A 23,643-nucleotide genomic window follows, 5' to 3' on the forward strand; every position below is an offset into this window, starting at 1 on the left:
TATTTCTATTGGTATTGAAGTCATTCCGAATAGATTTTCAAAGGAGTATGCATCGTTCGAAGGTAATCCTTCCGGACGTAGATATTTACATGGGTTTAACCTATTAAAATCGACATAAATTTCGTTGATTCTAACGAAGCGACCTAAAGCTCGGACAAAGAGCAAAGGCGATCGTCGAGCGGTGCATCATAGAGCTCGCGCCGATCCGAAGATGCCGTATCTCATGTAATGCATGCTGACGCTATTTCGGTCTCGGCTTATGCGTTTACAGAGTAGCGTCGAGGGGCACCGAAGCGAGGCGCAAGGGTCTCTCCCAAGGGCGTGATCGGGAATTATCATTCAATAATGGCGTCGGCTAGCCAACCTCTTGCATCTTGATGGAGCTACGAGAGAGCCGTGCCTAGAGATACCTATATACTATACGCCTATGCATACGTAGCATCTACATGCATACATACATCCAGATTTATATGTATTTATAAATATCATACTTATTACAGAATGCTGCCAATTTTTATTATCGCGATCGAAAATGTGACAAATAAAAACGATATATTTCGATGGAATAATTAATATTATTTTCGTTGAAAAGTAATAGTCGTTAACATCGAAAGATTACGTCGAAGGAAAGTATAATAGTTTGTTCGCGAAGCGTCAAAGTAAGAATAGAAAGGAAAGAAGAAATAAGGGTAGAAATCGTCGACGGTATAACCAATATGGCCATTCTCCGTAGCGTCTCTCTCGAATAGGTTCTCGTTGCGAGTACGTAGGAATACGGGGGTGTAAAGTAAATCTGATCTTAATTCAGCCGCCATAAAAGCCGCAGCGACATCTCATTTTACGATACGCCGAGTACATACGGCTACGTATATATGTACCTATATTTTCTCTCTACGTGCGGATGGTTGCAACGAGCAATGCCGACGTTGAGCATCGGGAAAGACGCATACATGCATAGAGAGAGAGAGAGAGAGAGAGAGAGAGAGAGAGAGAGAGAGAGAGAGAGAGAGAGAGAGAGAAAGAGAGAGAGAGAGAAAGAGAGAGAGAGAGAGAGGAAGATGTATTAAGCACGAGAGCTTATACCTCGTGGTAATATCTCTTGGCGTTCGAAAGCGAGCAAGCGAACACAGGCAAATCCTTAATCGGTTACCACCGCGCGATCCCTCCGGCAGCGACCTCTACTTCTGCTAAAAGCCCTTGCACATTCGAGATTTCGATCCGTTTCGATCCGTGAGACTGTCATTCGCAAAAGGAGGCACGAAATGTACCACACTGCTACGCACGATGGGACTTTACTCCACCGCTCTCTCTCTCTCTCTCTCTCTCTCTCTATATATATATATATATATATATATATATATATATATATATCTGTCTATCTATCCATCTATCTCTATTACTCTAGAAAGAAAAAGAACAGTCACGCTCTAGCTAATCGATAGATCAGACTTTTTTGAAATAAGGAGAAAGCAAGAAGATCGATCGCTTAGTATTATATTTTAGAGTTCTGCGGTAACATCTAACGAGACATGGACGGAAATTTTCTATTTACGTGAGAAACATTTTCCTGATGATATTTTTTCAAGCCAAGCTTTTCTTCCACGTAATATTTTGTTCGAGATAAACAAGGCGAAAAATGAAGAACTTTGCTTTTTGACGAAGATCGTTGACTCGAAACGACGTGTCTTTTCCTTTACGATTATAGGAGAGACATAAAGCAAGAGACAGATTGTGGGAAGGACATTGGAGAGGGGGGGGGGGCGGCGGCGGCACTGGAAAGTGGAAGAAGAAGGAAGAGACACGATAAAGTACTTGCTCCCCTCGCCCCCTGTGCGAGAGAAAAGCAAGTGGCGTGCTTTCATCTTGGAATTCGTTAAAAAATTCTTCGTCAAGATCGTGTATTAAGCGTCGCTTTAACGAGTACTCCAAACGATATTCTTTCGGTCCAGCTGTTAAAAAGCACGGTTACAAAAACTCCGCTTTCCTTCTCTCCTGCTAGACTTATCTTGAATATAAAGAAAAGAAGGAAAAAAAGAAAAAAAATACTAGAAATAAAGCGAAAGAAAGAGCAAAAATAATTTCTAAGAATAAATGAGAAATGAACGTTGATGAATGCATTGACTAGGATTAATATCTGTCATTATTTCAAGAAGTTCAGAGAAAAGTGCAGAGGATTGAAGGAAGGAAGGAAGGATTCAAAACTTGAATACGAAAGGCTATTATCCACAATCCGTCGTACAATACAGTGCAGACAGAGAGACTCGAAAGAAACCAAGAACGAATGATGGGTGCAACATGGTAACGCGAGTTTGAGAGAAGGAAAAGGAAAGAAGAAAAAACAAAAAGCGGAATACCATTCGCAAAGTTTCTCTTCGTGCCTCGACGAAGACTCGACAATCCGTGGAATTACAAAACCTTGCGACTCGCGTGTCGTTCTGTAAACACAATTACCGTGGAATGCTTCACGATCTGGAAACTGCGCGAAAGGTGAGAAACGAGAAATATGGAGAGGAGGGAGGGGCAGTGGTGGATAGGCGGTGAGTTAGGAGAGTGCACGGAAGAAATAGAGAGAGAGAGAGAGAGAGAGAGGAACGAGCGAGTCGCGGTAAAGTAAGTGGCGCGATTATAATTTTCAAGAAAGAAAGGAAGGACGAAGGCTTCCTTTCGAGAGCATTCTGCTTTTCTACCCTTTTCCTCTACCACCCAACTATTTTACGCGAACTTTCCGAGGCGCAAATATTCACGGGAAGTCATTAAAATTTTCATCGCGTAGTTTTCACCTCTACAAAATTCGATGCTTAACAAAACGCGAATTAGCAGAGGATTCGTAGGGTCAAGGTAACCTGGTCTCATTCGCCCAGCCCTTCTCCCCAGCCCTTCGTCATCGGTCTCCAGGTCGTTTCCTTCCTTTCTTCCTTCCTTTCTACCTTCCTTCCTTCCTTCCTTCCTTCCTTCCTTCCTGTAGGTAATCAGTGCCGAAGCTTATCCAGCCGTCTTACTTTCGGGCAAGGAAGTACGATCGAAACCACTTTGAGTTAATCATTCGTGCTTTATTTTTGCTATGCAACATTAATATCTCTGATATGTCATTATTTTCCTATCGTTAGGTAAAGTTGTACGCCGCAAATGAAATATGCACACGATAAATCGACACCTTTTTACTTAAAAAGGAAAACTGTTTTATATTGTACGTACTAGATGGGTAGACGAGCCAAAATAGTTAGTGCCTCATTGTAAACCGAGTTTCACTAAAGGATATACCATGGTCTACTTAGAAATTCATAAGGCAAACTGCGCGTATGAATTTGCATTAAGCGAACTCCTTCGCGAGTTATCGTTCACCCCATGTGAAATTCGTTAATCGAAATAAATACCAAATACGCAGCTCTATACGTTATCCAATAAAGAAAATGAACAATGGGTTCAAGCTCGATACGATGGAAGTCGTCTGGAAAGTATTCGATTTGGAGGTAGAACGAGTAAGAAATAAGCTGACTCAAATTCAGCAGCTGGTTTACAAAGGCAGGGCTTTCCTTGCTTTCACGCACTTAGCTAGCCAAGTGGATCTATTTAGATAAATACCGCACTGAAAATCGTTTTCGTCTCACTAAAAATCAACGAATATACATTATTACCAAATTTATATCGAGCGAATGCTTTAATAATGGAAAAATTTAGCTGGGAAAAAGTATCCAATGATCCTCGCTTTCAAACTTTTCCCCTTCTACCGAATACAATACATGTGCCTTCTGAGTACACGCAGATATGTACATATTACATATGCATACGAGTACATACATATATATATATATATATATATATATTTTGTACGTCACCATAGAGCGCACACGCGAAGGGTGAGCTTTCGTCTTAAAACAAACATACGCTTTTCCTGTGATTACCATGTACCGTTGAGAGTTTTCTCTTGGAACAGTTAGACCTATATTTTTCTATGAAAATATGCGAAAAATGAGAGAAGAAAGACGAGACCTCTCCGTTGCTCGTTAGAATTTTTGTGTTAAATTTGATATATGTCGACTAGAACTCACTAACCTTTCTTTTGCATCTTTTTCTTTCATATATTTCTTTTTACGTATCCGACAGGAACGTAGCGAAGAACACGATCGAACTTGTTGTCGGTCATAATTCTTGATGACAAGGATAAAAACATGGACCTCTTTCGGATTGTTATTTTCATTAAGAAACGAGTGAAACGTTGAATCGGACAAGTAACGTAAACATTTTGCCATTACTACTCTTCGTATATCGACGTAAAGGAGAGTATACGAGCTTATTTTGTTTCGCTAGCTACTTGCTCTCGGCGTTTTGCTGAAAGCGAAAGAAGATTAGTCAGTTTTTCCTTCTATCGACGACTCGCAAGTACGCTGTGCTCGCTCCGCGATCGCATCGTTGCGCGTACTGGAAAATTGCTCCTTCGATTTAAGGGATGAGAGCGAGCGATGGTAATAACAACAACAACAACAACAACAACAACAACAACAACAATAATAATAATAATAACGCCGTCGATATTGTCAAGCTCGCTCCTTGATGCTTTTCTCTTTTGTTCACTTAGAAATTCAAACTCAAAGAAATATTTTATTTCGTATTAATTATTGTCGTAGAGTTTCATTTATTAACGTATAACTCGTGCGTTACATCGTTTAATAATTCGAATTATATTATCATGATTCTTTGACCCTGAATTTGCGTTCGTTTCGCTGTTATTATTCGCGCGACACTCGAAAAAAGTTTATATTGGTTATGACGTGTCGCACACGTTGTCCGATAAAATATCGTAGTAAATATCAGCGAACTCACGATCAGCGATGTCGTGAATATCGTGAATAATCGAACGACATTAAAGATCACCGGCCTTGCTCCTTATACAGAGATTTATGCGACTTGGTTGAGACCTTGATATTCCAATCGGAAAATCGGAACCTTTGGATTTCGAGGAACATTTTGTACGATGAATCTTTCGTATCATACGAATCGTAAGATACAGAAATTATACGTGTCTTGGAAACACTCATATTCGAGAAAAGAACAAATAGCAAGATGATACTTTCAACGGATTATTAGAATGCAATGGCACTCTCTCGTCGAGTTCCTAAACAGCAGAGCGATCTGCCAAATGGGGATTTTGCTCGTTCTGCCGACCAACGGATGTAACTCGTAACGGAGTCACCAAACCGGGGAATTACTGCTGGGAACTACTTTTGGGACCTTGCTAGGAGCATCCTTCTCACGGACTTTTCAGAATATATGCTCCGTCTCTTCTTTTACCACCGATCGCCCTATATTTCATCCTGCCGTCGGACCGTATCTATCTAGTAATATATGGCCTATCACGCATTTCGATTATATCGTTGTCGCGTATACGCCAGCGAGTGAGAGAAAGATGAGATAGAGAGAACTCGTTCACCAGTTCAAAAGGACATCGCATTGAGAATGGAAAAGACTCGCCAGCAGCCGTTCACGTCTCGAAAGTTTCAGACTATATCTACCAGACGACTTCGAGTGGTTGTTTCTATACACTTAACAAACTACTTTGAATCGCGAGTACCTCTTAAGAATGTAAGAACCTTGGTGTAATATCGACGATCGCGCTTGGTTAGTAAGATCGGTAAAAGCTGTAGAGAGAGAGAGAGAGAGAGAGAGAGAGAGAGAGAGAGAGAGAAAAAGTGAAGGCTTCCCAGACTACGTCGCGCTCTGTCGCTGCCTTAATTAAATTCAGCTAAAGAATCGAAAGTAAGAAGTTCAGCGTCCATGACGATGGAGTCACGCGGCCTTTTAATAACCACCTTGGATTCGACTAAGAAGAAACTGGCAAATGGCTGTGTGCCCTCGGTGGCGGTCGTGGAAGTCGAACAGAAGAGAAGGGTGTACCGACTCGACGCAGTCAAGGATCGATCCCTTTATTCCCATCCCACTTCCACTTCCACTCCCATTCCCACTCTCCCACTTCTTCTTCCTCTTCCTCGCTCTCTTGCTCCTTCACTTTCGATTCCATCCGTTGCCGACATCTTGCCTTCTCCCTTTCACCCTCTTTCGATCCTTCACCATCGTTTCTCTCTCCCCTCTCTCTCTCTCCCCCATCGTATCCCTATCCTGCCCTCCAAGATTCGCTGCCATCGTCCTAGCTGAAAAGCTCATACGCGTCTTACGTCTCTTTTTCTTCTCCTTTCTATCCGTCTATTCATTCGGCTCCTTTTCTTTCGTTTACATTCTTATACGTCTCTCTCTCTCTCTCTCTCTCTCTCTCTCTCTCTCTTTCTTTTTTCTTCCTCTCGAAATCGTCCGCAGCAAGTCGATCTATGACATTATTGCTTGCTTTTGCATCACCTCTACTCCTTAGTCAACTCGATGAATCCTAGACAAACAGAGGCGCGCGCGCGCGCGCCCCAACCTGTCGTCATTTCTCTTTCAGGTTTCTCCTACCTTCCTCCTTCGGAACCCAACTTCCAGGCACGCGCGCGCCTGAAAGCAGAATCTAGTACAACGACATCTTTCGTATCCGCGACCAACTATTGACTGGATATTCGTTACTACGTCAACCACGTAGAGAGCATAGGTATATGTTGGCGCAAAAGGCTGCTACTGCTGCTGGATAATCTCTCTCATCTGCTACCAGCTATTGCCGCTATCGTTACGTACAGTCAGTTTCGACGTAATACACGTGCTACTTTCACAAGGAACTCGAGGAACTTGCAAGCTCCATGCATTACGAACTTAGCCCTGGGCTAGCTCCAGGTGGTGTGTAATTTCAAGAATTCAGGCCGCTCTACGTCACTCTCGATTCAAAGAGTATAAAGTTATTTTCTTATTAATTATTCTAATGAACCGACGTCTAAGTGAGCTAAAACGAGGAACGACCGTATCTATTTGTTTCCAAGTAGAGTAACCTTGTTTCCTCCAGAAACGGAGCTGCTTCATTTATCGAGCACGTATAGACTAACAAAGTTTGACTAGCTCGTCGGCACGAGGAATACTACCTATGCTTTTATACACGTGATATATATCTACATAGAGAGAGAGAGAGAGAGAGAGAGAGAGGAAGAGGAAAGATATCTATTTTAAAAGCTCTCTGAACGATCGGCAAAAAATTCATTACGTATGTTACTCTCGAGCCTATGTTCGTGCGGCGAATGCATAGCCTCCTCTGTAAATTTTACGATCGTCGACCGATCAAAGAGAAATTAAAATTCAAGAAAGTTTTCAAAAAAATCTCGTTAGATCGGAATGATTTTTTCGAACGCAGGATGCATAATGTGTAAATATACGTCTTGTGTTTATTAGTAGTAGTAAACTACAGAATCGATGATTTCTCCCTACCTCTCTCTCTCTCTCTCTCTCTCTCTCTCTCTCACTGTTATTCCTGCGAAATATCTAGTATGGCCAGATCGATCATAGCACCGAATGGGTTGCAATGAAACGTGTCGCAGGACCACATATACGCATACGTAAAGCTACGAACACGATGGTGAAATGATACTGTTCCATAATGTGCGATCGGATATTCCCTTCTCCATCGACATCAACGTTCGATGTCTAAATATATTCGAAGCTATATACGTATGTACAGATGCGCGATCTTCTTCCTCTTCTCGTACAAAGTAACAGCCAGAATTTCCAAATACTCGGAACATCGCGATACCGAGCCTTTAAATATTCCAAGGGTTTATGTGGAAATTGATATACGAATAAACTGGATCCGTTTTCATCTACTTCGTCGGAAAAGTAAAGAGGAGAGAGAGAGAGAGAGAGAGAGAGAGAGAGAGAGAGAGAGAGAGAGAGAGAGAGAGAGAGAGAGGGAGTCCCATTGGATTCGTTCCTCGTGGAAAACTATCGGTAGGCGTACTTAATAGACGGAAAGAGACAATAAGTACGATTTCCGTTTGGCCAAGCAAAAACGATTATTACGAGGATATTGAATTGTGTCATCATCGAGTTTCCATTTAGCAAAGTTTAAGCTACCGAAATTACAAGCGGACGTAACGGGAGAATGCTTAGACTTTCCTATGGTTCGACACAATAGTTCACTTATATTCGTACGATCTAGAAGATACGAATAGATAAAAAAGAAATTCGCGTTGTCGAATCGTGAAACAAAGATATACGGTATAGCTATGTAGAGAACTCGGATAATTTCTTTTATTCTTCGACTCTCGTTGAATTTTCTATTTCAAGAAGAGAACGATCCTCGGGGTTTCGCAAATCTCGGTCATAATGCCGCGCCAGTAGAATACGCGTCGATGACCGTATACCGAGCCAGCGGTTTTGTCATTCTAATAGGGAGGGCGATGCATCAATTATAGAAACATAGGCGGTTCGCTCTCGCATTACACGAACGCCGAATAACGCGGTCCCGATTGCGCGCGATTATGCGAACAATAAATTGGCGGTCGGATGCACAGCGCTCGAGACAACCGACATTCCGACGTGCCTCGCCATATATAGTGGATATGCAAGCTCTCTTTCTCTACGATCGATTATCCCCTATCCACTTCTTACCGAATCCAACCGATTCTCGTCGATTTTTCGAGATGATGGGACAAAAGATGAAAAGAAAAACAAGTGAAATTAATCGGAAATGAGACACGAGGGGACAATGTCGTTATCACCCTTTATTTCCGTCCTCCATTAATTCAAATACGAATCGAAATAGTCAAATTCTGTGTTTACTTTCACGATAGTACTTGTCTTCAAGAAGAGAATACATATCTACACAGTTAGGTATAATGCATATTCGAAAAAGATTGTGTTTTTATTGCGAGAGGACAAATAAGATAACGTTGCCCGGCGCGTTCATTCGTTAAACCTTTCCTGTTCAGAAAATCTTCGAAAGATCTCCCAAATGTGATTAATTTTTCACGATGGAGCCAAGCGAAGAAGCTTAACGAGATCCGATAGGTTTCAAACGAGGTTTCAAAGCGTTTTCGCTTGAAAATATTTATTGCGCCAATATGTCCTATTCGTGTCGTAAAGCGCGCGTAAGATCTTGTAAAATCTTGCGAGAACGGCGGGAGACTTCGAAATCGACCAAGCTAGTGATATTTTGATCCTAGATGGAGACGAAGAGGACCGATCCTGACTTTCGGACGACACGACGTTTGGACGAGGCTATCGATCGTCGCGCGAGAGAATTTAACGACCCTCCTCTTCCTTCTCTTTGTCCTTCTTCCTTCTCCTCCTCTGCCTTTATGTGTCTCGCGTTTTCCCTCGCCCATTCCAGCTCTACGAAAATTCGATTTCGTCCGCCGGTCTCTGGTAGCGAAAGGCAAATTCTTCGGTGGCGTTCGCAGCGAATGAGAGAGAGAGAGAGAGAGAGAGAGAGAGGAGAGGGTGGGTGAAAGAGAGGGAAGAGCTGTCTCCCTTGTCTGTTAGCACCGTGCTATTAATCGCATTAGGCGAACGGCAGGTCGGCTTGAGTGGTAGATGCCCTTCCTTCTATTACAAAGGCAGTACACGTCAACGTTATTCTCGTCGTGTTCGCGAGTCAACGACGAGATGCACGCGAGCTTCTCTCCTCGCCCGTACGAGGGATATGCAAGCATGTGTATATATATACATGTGTGTGTGTGTGTGTGTGTGTGTGTGTGTATAGACGCAAGCATACACTTTATTTACGCATCTCAGACGAATTTCGAAGAGTTAGGTCTCGTACTCACGAGTAATCGTAAGCTCCTGCACGATTTCGTCGTTAAACGTTCCCGACCGCTACGCTCGAGCGAACGAAAGATGCAGGCTATCCTACGATTCCCCATTCCTTGTGCGAACCAACCCAATAACGGTCTACGCGGTTACTTCATTCGAGGTTACTCAGTCGCGGACGATTGAACGGACTAATTAAATAATGTTATACCGGATCATTCGACCGTTTTCATTATTCCCTTTCTCTTGCGTAGTATGCGCGGCTTTTTAGCGAACCTTTCGAGTAGCTTTACTAGAGAGCGCGCCTGAAGAAAAGGGTAAAAAAGGAAGAGTAGAGAGAAGGGTAAAAAGAAAGTCAGGCAAAGGATGCGAGTTGGCGAGGCAACGAACCTTCTCATCCCTCACCTAGGTCTTTCTCCCTCATCTACGGCACGACCTCGGTCGTCGCCTCTTCGTCTTTTCCTCGACTTTACCGGTCGTGGTTCTTCGTCTACATATCCAGAGGGACACACGGGTGCGAGGGAGACGTCATCATTTCTATGGGCATTCATCATTCGCTCGTCGCTCAACGCGCACCACCTACACCTTCTGCTCCTCCTCTTTCTCCCTTTCTTTCATTTCCCGCAAGTTCTAGCGCTACGACTCTGAAACCCGCATTGATGGTAATCCAAGAGGCTTTTAACCGAATATCACATTCTCATTTTTCCTAGATGCACGATGCCGTGTATTTCGGTCAGCGATTCTACCACTTTCGAAAGGAAGCACGCGAACGAGGACGATCCTCGTAAGGGCGATCGTATGAAAGGGGATAAGCGAAGCGCGAAAAATTCGTTTTGTTAGGTCGTGCTGGTTATCGGTGACGCGAAGCGTCGTTACTTTTTTCTCCTTTCGAAATCGAGAATCGGCTCTTGACCTAATTCGCGCAGTCAACGAGCGCGGGCGCGCGCGCCAGCACGCACACACACACGCGCGCAAACGAATAACTAACATTTCGCCATTTCGAAACTATCGGATTATTTTGATAGTACGCCGGCCGATCTAGCGCAGCATGATTTAACTTTCAATTTGCATTCATTGCCGGCGAATGAGAGAAAGGAAAAAAACTAAGGATAAAAGGAGAATTCCATCGACCTATCTCCTATTTATATGAAATTTCGAAGGAACCTCGAAGCGTCTTTCGTGGATACGCGAGTGCATACATTGTTTGCGGACGCGTCGCGCCAATTGCGACGCATGAAACATTTCTTTAAGCGCACCGCTCCGACAATGAAGCGGTAGGTATTTTTGCCGGTGCTCGGTCAACACTGCCACCTGCTGTTATCTAATCTTTGATGAGAAAAAGTGCGGGAGCATTCTTCACGTCGTTTGTCAGCCCTTCCTCGCTGACGATTATTTGGACTAGTTTCTAAAACGACCTTTTTAAGGGCCACTTTCTCGAAACTAACTACCGCCGAGCGGTAACGTAGAGCGGTAACGGCACCCTTCAAACAAAACTAGATAACAAAAGCCGAACGATTAATATCTCCGGCACGAATTTTCTTCGTCTTTGTCTCGGTCGTAGTCGACGCTGAAGCCCCGAGTACCCTTGAACGGACGGACGGACGAACGAACGAACGAACGAACGAACGAACGAACGAACGAACGAACGAACGAACGAACGAACGAACGAACGAACGAACGAAGAAACGCCAACACCTTTCCTACCTGTCTGACGCGAATCGTTCGCACACACACTCACCTATGTTGATCTTATCCGGGAAGGCAGCCGGTAGTAGAATCAAGAGAAGAGTCAACGCCGTGGTCATGAGGGTGCTGGTACTGACCGGTCTAACGATACCACTCGCTCTCCTTCCGTTCCAGCCTCGAATAATAATCTCTTCGGCTTCAATTTCGTTCTCGGCATCTTTCCTCTCGAGAAGTTCGCGAAAATCGAAGGATGACGAAGAGGAGGAAGGGGAGGTCGAGGAGGAGGAGGAGGAGGAGGTGGAGGAGGAGGAGGAGGAAAAAGAGGCGGTACCTCGACGACGCGGATTCGACCTCGTCGTCGCGCGGACACGGCGACGACGTCGAGACCTCGGTACCGAGGACGGTCCATCCGTTTCGCGAAGAACCGGGAGCATCTTCCGTGCTCCGTTGTCTGACACAAACTGACGTACGCTACTTTGCGTCAACTCGCTCTCTCGCTTGAACCGCCCCAGCATCCCTACTCTCCCCGTCCTTCCACTTCTCTTGCTCCTTCTCTCCTCGTCTCTTTCTCTCTTAAACGTGCACCACCGCGACCCACCCCATCTACCCATCGGCCCATCGCGTATCCAGCAGCCGAACCCCACCGTCGCTTTCTCTCGCTCTTGCTCTCTCTCTCTCTCTCTCTCTCTCTCTCTCTCTCCTCTTGCTCCTCCTCCTCCTCCTCCTCCTCCTCCTCGGTATACTCTATTCCCCTCTATGCCGCCCCGTCCACCGCTTCGTCGGCAGCGTCATTGGCACGGTGCTACCTAGCGACGGCTTCGACGTCCTAACTCTGCTTTGATCAAAAATTATTTTCCCTCGACTTTTACTCGCTCGTCCGTAAAGGATTAATTTCGTTTTTATCGTAAATATTATCCATATAACCTATCGCAAACGATTAATTCTAATTATATAATTCGTTCGATCGACCAATGATACTTGCTCGAATCATTAGATACGTATATGGATTAGTCTGCTGTAAAGACGAGAAAATTGATTGTTCCTGAATAATAAATTCCTGAAAAAAAGGAAAAGAAAAAAAGAAAAAATAGTACGAGGAACAAGAGAGATGAAAACGCGACTCGCGTCTGACGCTAGAAACTACCCCTCTTTTCTGAAGCTTCCGATGCGCGCCGCTGCCACCGCCACCGCCATCGCTCTCCACCTACCACCACCGCCAGCACCGCCATCAACACTGCCACATCGGTTCGAGGTAGAAGCGTATGCTTAACGCGCATGTTACGAGAGGTACACCACGGCAGCGATCCTTTCGGAGATACTTTGCATCTGGAGGATACTTCGGATACTCCTTGCTCGGTTCATCTCGGTCGTCGATCGAGTGATTTACCTTTAAACGCATTCAAATCCTTCCGATAGTTATTCAATGATAAAGAAAAGAAAAAAAAAAAAAGACATAATTAATTCCTAGTTCTTGTAGTTGAGAAAAAATATGCGAGCCTATATATATGATCTTGGAAGATAATAATTTTTATTCGATTTATATTCGAATTACGAGAGTTTAGAAGAGTCTCTCGCATAGATAGTTTATATTATTAATCTGAATGATTTTATTCCAATGCCATCGATAAGATGGCGACTTTAAAAGAAAGCCGTTATAGAAGGTTTAAGCCTTGCAAAAACCAACTATCATTGATTAAATCCACGAAGTTACTTTCTCTCCTTCTCTTCTCGACTCTCGACGACTATCGAAACGCGTGAACTTTTATATGCTCTGCTGTGAGCAAAGGGGCGGAGATCCAGGGGGGGGGAGGGAGAGAGAGAGAGAGAGAGCGCTAGCCAAAGAGTCGCAAAGAAGAAACTTTAGATTAGGCCAAACCCCTTTATAATATGTTTACCAATGACAGTTTACGTCGAGAAGTTTGGTATTTTCGAAAAATACGAAAGCAAAGAGAAACGTCGCATCTTTTGACTTTTCAAGTAGAACGTTAACGACCATTCCGATCGATTAACTTGCCCTTTAAACCGCGACGATCCATTCAACGGTTTGGAAGATACGCTCGTTTCAATCGTCTTATTTATAACAGTTTGCCTGGAAAATAGAATAAAGCGGAGAAGAGAGGCTAATCGTTTTTCACTTATCACAAGCATCGGGGTTGGGTCTGGGCTCGTATCCAATAGCCCTTGCTTCTTAAGTATTCTTACTTCATGACAGTTCATCTAAAACCAGCTTGAACGTTAAAATAATTGTCTTTATCATTCGAAATTACAGTCTTCTCGAGTGAAAGTTCGAAAATGAAATTTAATCTAAAATTTTCGCGATATTAAAATTTCGTTGGCAGTGTCACGTCGTAAATCGTCAAATTTCGAGTTCCGTTGACTTTTTACCAGTAGTAATACGATTCGTTTTAAAACATTACGATTCTTTGGCATCGTGATTATTTCAAAAGAAAAAGAAATGCATATATATATATATATATATATATATATGTATGTATATATGTGTATATATATGTATATAATATTTATGAACGATTAGGAAAAATGTTCCTCTCGTTAGAATTGCGCGGGTTACGAGTTGCAAAGTCGACGGCATGACGTCGCCCGTGTAGCATACTAGTGCACTACTAGCGCACCCTTCGCGTCAACGGACAAACTCGGGACCGTTCGTTTGTCTCGTGCGATTTTTTAATTCGAATTAAAGGAATTATTTCAAGCGCCGATCATTCTTCCTGATAAGAAATTCCTGATAATATGGATCCAGCATTGTTGAGGGAGCGAGAGCTCTTTAAGAAAAGGGCCCTAACTACGCCAACGTAAGTTGATCTTATCGTCTAACCTATAATATTGTGCCTCTCTTCTCTGAGAGACTCGTTTTATCTTATTGGAAAGTTATTAATAAATATGTATATAATATGTGCAGCGTCGAGAAGAAAAAGAAGGAACAAGAAAAAGATATCGGTCGTGATGATCCCCATAAAAAGAAGCCAAAACCTTCGACAGTTTCGACCGGACCAAAGTTGGATATGGTCAATTACAAAACCATGGCCGGGAGTACCCAATACAAATTTGGCGTTTTGGCAAAAATAGTAAAGCATATGAGAGCCAGGCATCAAGATGGGGATGATCATCCTTTAACTTTAGAAGAAATCTTGGACGAAACTAATCAATTAGACGTAGGATCTAAAGTAAGATAAATATCTTGTTAGATTTAACGACAAATTATATCGTCTTAATCTTAGTATTACTAACAACTATTTACTATTCTGTCGCAGGTAAAAACGTGGCTTCAGACGGAGGCATTGTTAAAAAATCCTAAAATAGATGTTACACCGGATGGTAGGTTTGCGTTTAAAGCTATGTACAAAATTAAGGACAAGAAATCGCTATTGAGACTTTTAAAGCAACAAGATCTGAAGGGACTTGGGGGAATTTTATTAGAAGATATACAAGAAAGTTTACCCCATTGCGATAAGCATTTAAAGGTACAATTATTGTTAAATATTTTATTCTTTAATATTTTGAAATAATTATTAATCCGCGATACTTTTGTCATTGCAGAGCTTACAAAACGAAATATTACTTATAACGCGGCCTCTTGACAAAAAAAAAATCGTCTTTTACAACGATAAAACGGCTCATTTTCCTATCGACGAGGAATTTCAAAAATTATGGAGAGCCGTGGCGGTAGATGCAATGGACGACCAGAAAATAGACGAATATCTGGAAAAACAGGGAATCAGATCGATGCAAGATCATGGCCCGAAAAAATTGGCACCCGTTAAAAGAAAAAAGCCCAATACTAAGAGGAAACAGTTTAAAAAGCCAAGAGACAATGAACATTTAGCGGACGTTTTAGAGACTTACGACGACGCTAAATAAATGATTCGTATTATCTGTAAATATCTACGTAATCTTGAGCGATGGCTGTGTTTGTTCGTGTGCCTGTGAAAAATATGATTGGGGAGTCTAACTGGATATAGAGTAACACATCTCTTCGATACTATAATAAATAAGTAAAATATTTATTTCACATTTTCTTATTGTAAGTACAAAATAAATATCTATAAATCGATCGTTACAGCTTTGACCGTTTTTGCCAGATTTTATCCGTGGTAGGTGTCTGTGTTTAATATTCAAAAGCCTTGGATCGAATCGAAGATTATAAACGAATCGATGATGGACCTTTCCAAAGTCGTGAATTTATTAACACTTTGCCGTTATTTCTCGATACCGCTTAACAACCTACGACAAAGCCTATAGCCTTTAATCAAAGGCAGTTGTCTGTCTCTGCTGTAATTATTCATCGATAACTCATTAATCAACGGACTTTGGGAAAGCGATGCTTCCTTCTGAAGTATCTAGTTTGTGGCCGTCAAACTGTTACTACGAAATAAAACGAATCACGAGGTTTTTCATCCATTGGCAAAAGATAATTTACTTTATAAACGTGCGTTATTAAAACTTGTACACGATTTGTAGTTGTTCTACGTAGTAGAAATGGTATTGGATAAAAAATATTAACAGTATGATACAATCTTTGGCGCCTGATTTTTTATCGACTCGCATGCAACGCGAGTCTTCTTTCATCTCTATCGCTCGCTCGCTCGTTCGCTCGTTCGCTCGCTCGCTCGCTCGCTCGCTCGCTCGCTTGCTTGCTCGATTCTGCGCAATCGACAGAAAATCCTATCCTATTAAAGGTAAAGTATTTATTAATCCTTGGGTAACGCGGAATCGCTTTTACCCCTCGAATACGTTCTCGTTGCCTTGCTACCGAGCATCCTGTCGAGCAAGGACTGCTTGTTTCTTCGTCTGGCAGCGAGAACCTCGCGACACAATTCGTGAAACGATTCGGCTACTTGGACGACCTGCATAAATTAGGGTTTTTCATTGATTTTCAAAGAGGGATAAAAGTCCGATCGATCGGAAGATATATACCTGTTCTGCCGCGCTAATTTCGCTGAACCAACATTCAAAGTCCTTAGCCAAGATCTCCCCTTCTTCCGCGCTGACCTGTCTCAGATGAACCATATCGGCTTTGTTTCCAACCATGGCAAGAGGCATCGCAGCCTCCGGATCAGCCACCGCTAAAGCTTCTTTCGCTTTTCTCACGAAATTGAAAGAAGTACGATCCGTTATCGAATAAACGAGCAGCAGGCCGTCCGCCCACTGCAAAGTTTCCATCGAAGGCATTTCGTCGTCGCTCTGAAAGATCGTAACGTCTTTTAAATACGTACACGTATATTTTAGATGCGTTTGTATATCTAATTTCCACATTTCTACAAATATAAACCTTTTTATAAACTTTCCAGAAGCTGAAAGTATATTTATTCTACCACGGTATAATATCGCGCTAAAATGGATATTACCTTCGGACAAGAGTCCAAGATCTCAAAAAGAATTGGTTCTCCATCCACCAGCACTTCGTGCTTGTATCTGTTTTCTATAACAAAAATGATATCCCTCGTTGAAAATGGATCTACGTGTGTGCATATATATATATATATATATACATATATGTGTGTGTAGCTCTTGTATCAAGAAAAGATTAGAAACGTAGGACGGCCGTAGATAGTACGGCAGTAGATGACTTATTTTCAAATTCATCGCATGATCACGCCTGATCCTCTTTCGAAATCGTTTTTACGTACGTAAGCGCACTTAGTCTACGTATTTCTACAAAAAGAGAAAATTTCTTCCTTCGAGTATCAACCTCGCATTAGTACCCGTCCTGTCTAGTGTCAAATTCGTCTTTGATAAATTTAGACCAGACGCGGTCGGAGGAATGCAAAGAGGGAGAGAGAGAGAGAGAGAGAGAGAGAGAGAGAGAGAGAGAGAGAGAGAGAGTCGCGGAGAGTAGAAACGGTTACAGCCGTTGGCAATACTTCAGAAAATGGTTCATTCTATTGTCACTTATTGTTTAAGGATCGATGCCTATGTAATAATCGCTTAAAGAAATGATAGAAAATAGTAAATTGCTTTACCAGATTGGTGATCGTATTCTCCGATATAACGCCTCGTTAGGAACCTCACCGTCAGCGCTGTAAAATAATAAAAATATATATAGTCAGATCGATATTTGTGTCGTATCGGCATTTACGATTATACGGGAATCGAAAACAGATTCATACGCAGTCTGATCATTTTCGTCTTAACATTTGTGTTTCTCACTTGGCAGCCAAGTTTTGTTTAACAGTAACAGTGATATTGGACGATCGTCACAAATTTTCCTATTGAGAGTAAATTCCTTTTTCTTTTCTCTTTTTCTTACGTGGGATATAAAGATCTATCTTACGAGTATTCTCGTTAAGAAACAATACAAAACTATTTTCTACGCATCGAGCTTTAACAAGTGATTAGATCCAGTTGATAGATTTTATAAAATTACTATAAAGCAATGCGAATGACAAAATTGAAAAAGTGTATAATGAAAGAGAAGGAAAGAATGGCTCGAATAGATATTTGAACGATCGAATTACATCGTCGAGCATGTATGTAACCGAGGCATGTATGTCGATACCCGCGTAACACAATACTTCTTTTTTCTATCGCTTCTCCGCTTTTGCGTTTCACCAATGATACATATGTAGAACCGACGGACTTGTAGGCTACAACGTAACCTTTTCCGTGGCAAACGAGTTCGTTACGCGTGTCAGCGTAGACGTTTTTCCTCGAGGATAAGAATGAACGACGAGTTCCACCTGATGACACGTCTTTCGAACGTTCGGAGCTTTTAAAAGCTTCGCCTTTATCCTTTCTCGTTCCTTCCATTGTTTATTACACGACGATGTTTCGACCTCTCCAAGATCGATCTTTATTTCGTCGAATTGTAATTGTAAGGTAGATAGACGATAGTCGGGTCGTTTCGTCAGAAAAATTGTACAAAATAGACAAGTTCCTTTTTTTTCTTCTTTCCTTGTTAAAAGATCGATTCGTTCTAATTTCAATGAACGCGCTCTCTTCGTTCATCTCGATATCTCGAGCTGTAGGAGAAAGAAGAAGCAGAGACCTAGTGACCCGCTTCGAGGTATACCACACTATTTTTACCTCGAACTCGAACCTGCCGTGGCGCCACAAAACCTTGCACGAGCGCTCCTACGTTAACGCTGAAGCGGCGAGGCGCGGCGCGGCGCCTATTCATCTCGAGTCAGATCGGGTGACAGCCTCGCGATTCGACTCTATCGATGATTCCTTCCTTGCCCCTTCGTATTACTCTCGACATTTATTTCCTATCGCTCGAATTTCGAAAGAAAATATTTCAAACTTTATTGTTATCTCTCAACACGATCAATGACAGACTGCCTTTGCAGATTGCTATTAAGACAAGAGAGTTTATCGGACTTCTTTTATTAGAAATAGGATGTCGACGATGAAGAGTGAACTTGAACCTTCCAAAACACTCTTGTTACTATTCAAATAGCCGGAAGAAGGAGCGAGCTTAGCATATAAAAGCCTCGAAATATCGTAAGATTTTCGTTAAGAAAGAACGAAATAACGATGGATATTATCGTATATAACAGGTTAACAAGGCAAATTGGAGGCAAGCGAAATAGAATAAGAGAACTAACGCACCTTGAAATGAAAAATGATTTCGATAGGTTTCCATCGACGAGATAATTCGGAGTAGTCCATCGCAACATGGATTTCCATCGTAACAAACGTATTTTCCATCGTTCATGGATAACAGACATTACCTCCCTCGATGACGAGAAATTCGCGTTTACGGGAAAATCGATCGACGATAAGAATTCTTTGATACTTGTCTAAGTATATTTTCTATCGAACATTTTTGCGATTCGTTGGAATACGAAATAAAACATTATAAATAGAAGAAACGCGGCAGCGAGAGTAACCGTTGTTGAGCCGAGCGATTATTTACTCTCTCCTACCTGTCTTTAGCACGTGCCATTACCAAAAATACACCCGGGTTGGCTGCTCTCAGGGTCCTCCGAGCTATCGCGGCATGTTTCTCGCTTTAGCTAACGTCGCAAGGGTTTCCGTCGCACTTGCACTTGAATCTTCCCATCCTCTTTTCGGTCTCTCTTCGAGAACATTATTATCGATTTCGAACTAAGGATATATTTCACGTCTTTACGATCAATCTTTGGAAAATATTTTTAGGCTCTTCTTCGTCTTTATGTTTATTTTATATTTGGACAAATTGCTAATTAATTTCGTTAAACGCGAAAACTCGACTACTCGTCCGTCCCGCCTGTCGTTATTGGCCCAAGGTCTTTAGCGCGTCGCGCCAAATTCGCCAAACGATCGTCGTAATTTTCATCTTCGTAGAAATAGTGCTTATCGATGAAGTTCCCGAGGAAGGAACGGTGTTCAAAGAGTCGTTCAAAAACGCGTCCGACGCATCGGAAAGTTATAAACGTCCTGCATTTTCGGTATTACGAAAGGGTACGTATTTACATTATCGTCGTTTATTTAATTATTCGAAACAAAGTTAATTTCATACTCACCACTTTTTCCAACTCCGGGCGCTCCGATAACGGCCACCTTTACTTCGCACAGCGAACTCTTTTTCCTTCGTATACCCCTAATTGCATTTGACGTCATACTCCGTGCACTCGTCACTGCGAAGGAAAAAGAAAAGGGCACATGTAATAGGACCATGGCAAAGCGTCTTTTTGGTTATCGTAATTAGTGAGTGTCTCTCTAAAATGGATCGGCCATCGATTATCATTGCGACGATGCGCTTACGATATTATTTGGCCTTTCGTAGGAAGGAATAAAAAAGTACTTACTTACGTTGGATCTTCAATGTTCAACATGCTCTCTACTACTCTTACAATTTCATTACATTTCCTACCGGACTATTAAACCAGACTTTTTTGGAAGAATTTATTGGATGATCGTTATTCTTACTACCGTATATGATACTTTCCGATCGAAAAGAGTTAAAATCGAGTGAAGCGCAAACGTAAAGTTTCATCGTACCGTCAGTAAATTTCTATCGATTTTATCGTCACATTCGTATACAGGAATCGATTTCGCTTTATCGACTTAATCTCTGAACGGGAATGGGAAGGAGAGAGAGAGAGAGAGAGAGAGAGAGAGAGAGAGAGAGAGAGAGAGTGACTGAAGAGTAAGAGGAGGAATGATCGTATCGATGACATTTCATACGACGTACTAGATCCCATCTAAGAGACTAGCTTCTAATCCTTCTCTAGGCATTCCGTATTTCGACCCATTTACAATATGTTTCATGTCTCTCCCATTCGAAATCGAAACGGAAGCAAGTTCGAGAGGAGGATCTCGCAAAGGCATTCGCTTCCTTTCTCTCTGTCTCTCCCCCCGCCTCTCTCGTCTCTCTTATACACGACGCACGGTTTAAACACGGCGGCTCTCTTCTCAGGGCGACGCTCTGCCGGCCATCTTAACGACGCAGGGTGAAACGAAGGAGAACGGGAGGAAGGAAAAGAGGAGGAAAAGTAACGGAAGAAGGCAGGAGAAGGGTGGAACGGGAGAAGCAATTGGAAAAAGAGAGAGAGAGAGAGAGAGAGAGAGAGAGAGAAAGAGAGAGCATGGGAGATCCGATGCGTTACATTAATAGAACGCTTCGCACATGTCTCGAGGAATCTAGAGAATTCGTTTCGTCGTCCAACAATGCAATGTCTCGCGAGAATATCATTCCCCGGAAATTTATGCGGGCCTCTTCCATCTCCGGCAGAAAATCGCGAAATCAAAAGGAGAAAAACAGGAGAGATAACTTCCGAGCATAAATTTACGAAATATACATATACAATAAATATATAGCGAAGGAAAATCCAAGTAATATCTAAGTACGAGTAAATCAGAAAGATCAAACGTAAGCCTAGACTATAAATATAGTCAAGAGAAATAAAGAAAAAATATGTTATTGATGTGTACATTCATATTGTAAGATACTCATATTATAAATACAAAGCGGAATTAACTGAAATGTATATATATATATATATATATATATATGTATATGTGTGTATGAAAGAGATCGATTATATATAACACGTAATAATATTGATTTATAACTATATAAATGAGAATATATTGTAAATAAAAAAGAGATAAAAAAAGAGAACGATTCATTTTTGTCAATTCTCATTTTTCCATATTATTTTTCCGATATTATTTTTACGGTGAACATAAGTAGATACATACGTATCTCTTCGTAAGATCTTCCTTCGTTTAATGTTCTCGAAAGAGCAGAGCGAATTTTCCTTGTTCGCGCGAAAAGTAAAGTTCACGCGAGTAGTCGCGCGTTTTCTCTTTCGCAGAGATGGTATCGCACGCTCCCATTCTTCGGGGCCCCGCAATCTTGGCGGTGCGCCAACGGATCTAAGGAAATTTAGTATCGCTCGGTAGTCGATCGTGATTCACGCATCGAAAATCTTAATATTTGGAACAACGACTTTTGACTCGATATCGTCCGAGATATCGTTTCTGATTCATCCCGAGAAACTCGGCCGAAGATCTCGATCTCATCGGTAATTTAAGATATTCGATCGGAGCGGTACTTGGCCACGTTTATGCCACGTTAAAGATCGAAATTGATCGTAAGATGATTTCATTCACTGCGTCATTTTTCTATGACTTACCGTACTTTGTATTGTCCTTTGCTCGATCGTAGAAAACTCGTAGGAAATTTTCAACTTAGAAGCTGATCGACGATTTCACAGAAAACATTGACGTGCGATCGGGGAAAGAAGTAGAAAAAGTACATCTTTCGGTAGAAAATCGTGCGCGAGCAAATCTTTTTGACGAGCGAAAGTGGATCTCAGTCTCTCTCTCTCTCTCTTGATCTCTTTTACGAGTCGTTTGCGTCTCGTCGCGAGGTCCAGTAGCGTGTCACGTGTTTCCTGACAATTCCACGGGGACGGCGTTCGCGATCCGACGCGGTTCTTGGCCTCCGCTCGACTGTCTCGGCCCGTTTTCTCTCTTCGTTCGCTCGTCGCCGGAGACCGACGCGTCCTTTATTGCTCTTAAGCCACGAATACTAGGCGCGCGATAGCTCACTTCCGGTAACTCGAGAGAGAGAGAGAGAGAGAGAGAGAGAGAGAGAGAGAGCACGCGAGTGAACGCGCAAAGCAACCCTCGCGCCAATTCACGAGTCGATTTTTCTCCGTTCGAGCACGTTTAACGCTCGCGCCAAAACTTTTCTCGCATCGATAATTTTTACGAGAAATAATGATGTTCGCTCCCGATCGAGCGAACAAATTTTGACGAAACAAAGCGACGCACTTTGATCGTTCCTTTCGTCAATCAACGTCAATCGACAATTATCCTTGCATTAGTCATTAAAATGATAAAAAGTTAGGAACTCTAGATAAAGTCTAGAAAAATATCTATTATCTATTGTAATAGGCCGTGACATAAAATTTGACAAGCCCCGGAGAAATGAATGCAAGGCGCGACGTTCGTCGTCGAGTCTTATTTTTAATTTCTCGCGCGTTTCTATAACCAATGACGATTGGTAAGGAAGAAGGCCGCGTTTACCGGCTGCAACCCGTTCTGCTTCGCGTTCTTCGTTAGAAGTAGAGCCACTCGTCCATGACGCCGCTTACTTTTTCGCAAATCTCTTCCTTTCCGACTAGTTTTCTCTCTTCCATTTTCTTCCCCGGCTTTCCTGGCGAGAGACGTCGGCACGTTCCCGGACATCCTCCAAAGATCCACTTTACGGCACGCGACAAGGAGTTTCCCCTGGGATCTGAATAACCGACAATCCGTTTCGTTAGTCCTCCTTTTTCATTTATTTGGATATTCGATTGTGTCTTGCCGTATATTTCATTTCCTTATACGTACTTCCTCCCTCCGAAACTCTCTTTACAATGGTTTATTATTAAAGATAACGATAATCGCGTCGTAGATCTGTTATATATTAAAAATGTTATATAAAAAAGGAAAAACAAAGGAAAAAGATAAAAGTATTCTTATCATATCCTCCGATCGTTTGCCGCGCCATCGACGTACTCGTCGTCGTCGTCGTCGTCGTCGTCGTCGCTTCCTCGACGTCTCCTTCCTTTGAAAACTTTGTCCCCGGCACAATTTCATTTCCGCATTGAGAATTCTCGTCGTCCGCTTCCGCTTCTAAACTGGTGTACGAGCTCTCGTTGTACGACGTCTCCGGTATCGTATCACCGTGCATTAGCCGTATTCCCGGTATTTGTCTCTTACGGACCGTAGTCTTTCCTTTAAAATCAACGATCGATCTCTCTTCCCTCTTGTCCATGAAAAATTTGTTATCCCCTATAATTTCTCGCAACGTAGGATAGGTCGTGACATCGGCGACGTTTCGATCGAACCTAAATGAAAATA

General features: G+C 42.3%; 4 protein-coding genes across 15 annotated transcripts in view; 1 reads left to right on the forward strand and 3 right to left on the reverse strand.

The window, feature by feature from the left end:
* Positions 1-11,873, reverse strand: part of LOC124954070 (glutamate receptor 1) — a 131,242-nt gene extending 119,369 nt beyond the window's left edge. For 2 of the 3 annotated variants that reach the window (XM_047506378.1, XM_047506379.1), the window contains exon 1: positions 11,396-11,873. In XM_047506378.1, coding sequence (XP_047362334.1) covers positions 11,396-11,858 — 463 coding nt within the window. In that variant the 5' untranslated portion in view covers positions 11,859-11,873. The remainder of the gene's footprint in view (positions 1-11,395) is intronic. The other variant, XM_047506380.1, reaches the window with a different exon arrangement.
* Positions 11,874-13,954: 2,081 nt separating this feature from the next.
* Positions 13,955-15,879, forward strand: LOC124954079 (general transcription factor IIE subunit 2). 2 transcript variants are annotated; one of them, XR_007102437.1, is made up of 5 exons: positions 13,957-14,156; positions 14,264-14,528; positions 14,616-14,825; positions 14,902-15,356; positions 15,444-15,879. XR_007102437.1 is itself a non-coding variant. In XM_047506427.1 (4 exons), exons 1-4 carry the CDS (start codon positions 14,095-14,097, stop codon positions 15,220-15,222), a joined length of 858 nt encoding a protein of 285 aa, XP_047362383.1. In that variant the 5' UTR covers positions 13,955-14,094; the 3' UTR covers positions 15,223-15,416. The 2 variants fall into 2 exon arrangements, 1 of the variants encoding a protein (XP_047362383.1); XM_047506427.1 differs by lacking the exon at positions 15,444-15,879 and having other exon boundaries at positions 13,955-14,156; positions 14,902-15,416.
* LOC124954080 (ras-related and estrogen-regulated growth inhibitor) lies at positions 15,342-22,069 on the reverse strand. 5 transcript variants are annotated; one of them, XR_007102438.1, is made up of 7 exons: positions 21,932-22,069; positions 19,809-19,922; positions 17,325-17,381; positions 16,710-16,783; positions 16,279-16,545; positions 15,987-16,208; positions 15,342-15,950 (listed from the first exon to the last, which is right to left on the reverse strand). XR_007102438.1 is itself a non-coding variant. In XM_047506428.1 (6 exons), coding segments are annotated over exons 1-6 (669 nt in total). In that variant the 5' UTR covers positions 21,933-22,069; the 3' UTR covers positions 15,342-16,052. The 5 variants fall into 5 exon arrangements, 4 of the variants coding, with proteins under 4 accessions (XP_047362384.1, XP_047362386.1, XP_047362385.1 ...); XM_047506428.1 differs by having other exon boundaries at positions 15,342-16,208; XM_047506430.1 differs by having other exon boundaries at positions 15,342-16,208; positions 21,927-21,949.
* LOC124954072 (dual 3',5'-cyclic-AMP and -GMP phosphodiesterase 11-like) overlaps positions 17,325-23,643 on the reverse strand; it is a 102,494-nt gene continuing 96,175 nt past the window's right edge. For all 5 annotated transcript variants that reach the window (XR_007102432.1, XR_007102431.1, XR_007102434.1 and 2 more), the window contains 3 exons: positions 21,932-23,630; positions 19,809-19,922; positions 17,325-17,381 (listed from right to left, as the gene is read on the reverse strand). The gene's annotated coding sequence lies outside the window, so the exon portion shown is untranslated. The remainder of the gene's footprint in view (positions 17,382-19,808; positions 19,923-21,931; positions 23,631-23,643) is intronic.

Source organism: Vespa velutina, chromosome 14, assembly GCF_912470025.1.
Source record: "Vespa velutina chromosome 14, iVesVel2.1, whole genome shotgun sequence".
Classification (NCBI taxonomy): domain Eukaryota; kingdom Metazoa; phylum Arthropoda; class Insecta; order Hymenoptera; family Vespidae; genus Vespa; species Vespa velutina.

Coding starts and splice junctions, on each gene's coding strand:
- LOC124954079 (XM_047506427.1), top strand. CDS start 14,095: ATGGATCCAGCATTGTTGAGGGAGCGAGAGCTCTTTAAGAAAAGGGCC. Junction 14,529..14,615: donor AATTAGACGTAGGATCTAAA/GTAAGATAAATA, acceptor ATTCTGTCGCAG/GTAAAAACGTGGCTTCAGAC. Junction 14,826..14,901: donor ATTGCGATAAGCATTTAAAG/GTACAATTATTG, acceptor TTGTCATTGCAG/AGCTTACAAAACGAAATATT.
- LOC124954080 (XM_047506428.1), bottom strand. Junction 16,784..17,324: donor AGAATACGATCACCAATCTG/GTAAAGCAATTT, acceptor TTTTTGTTATAG/AAAACAGATACAAGCACGAA. Junction 16,546..16,709: donor TCTTGGACTCTTGTCCGAAG/GTAATATCCATT, acceptor ACGATCTTTCAG/AGCGACGACGAAATGCCTTC.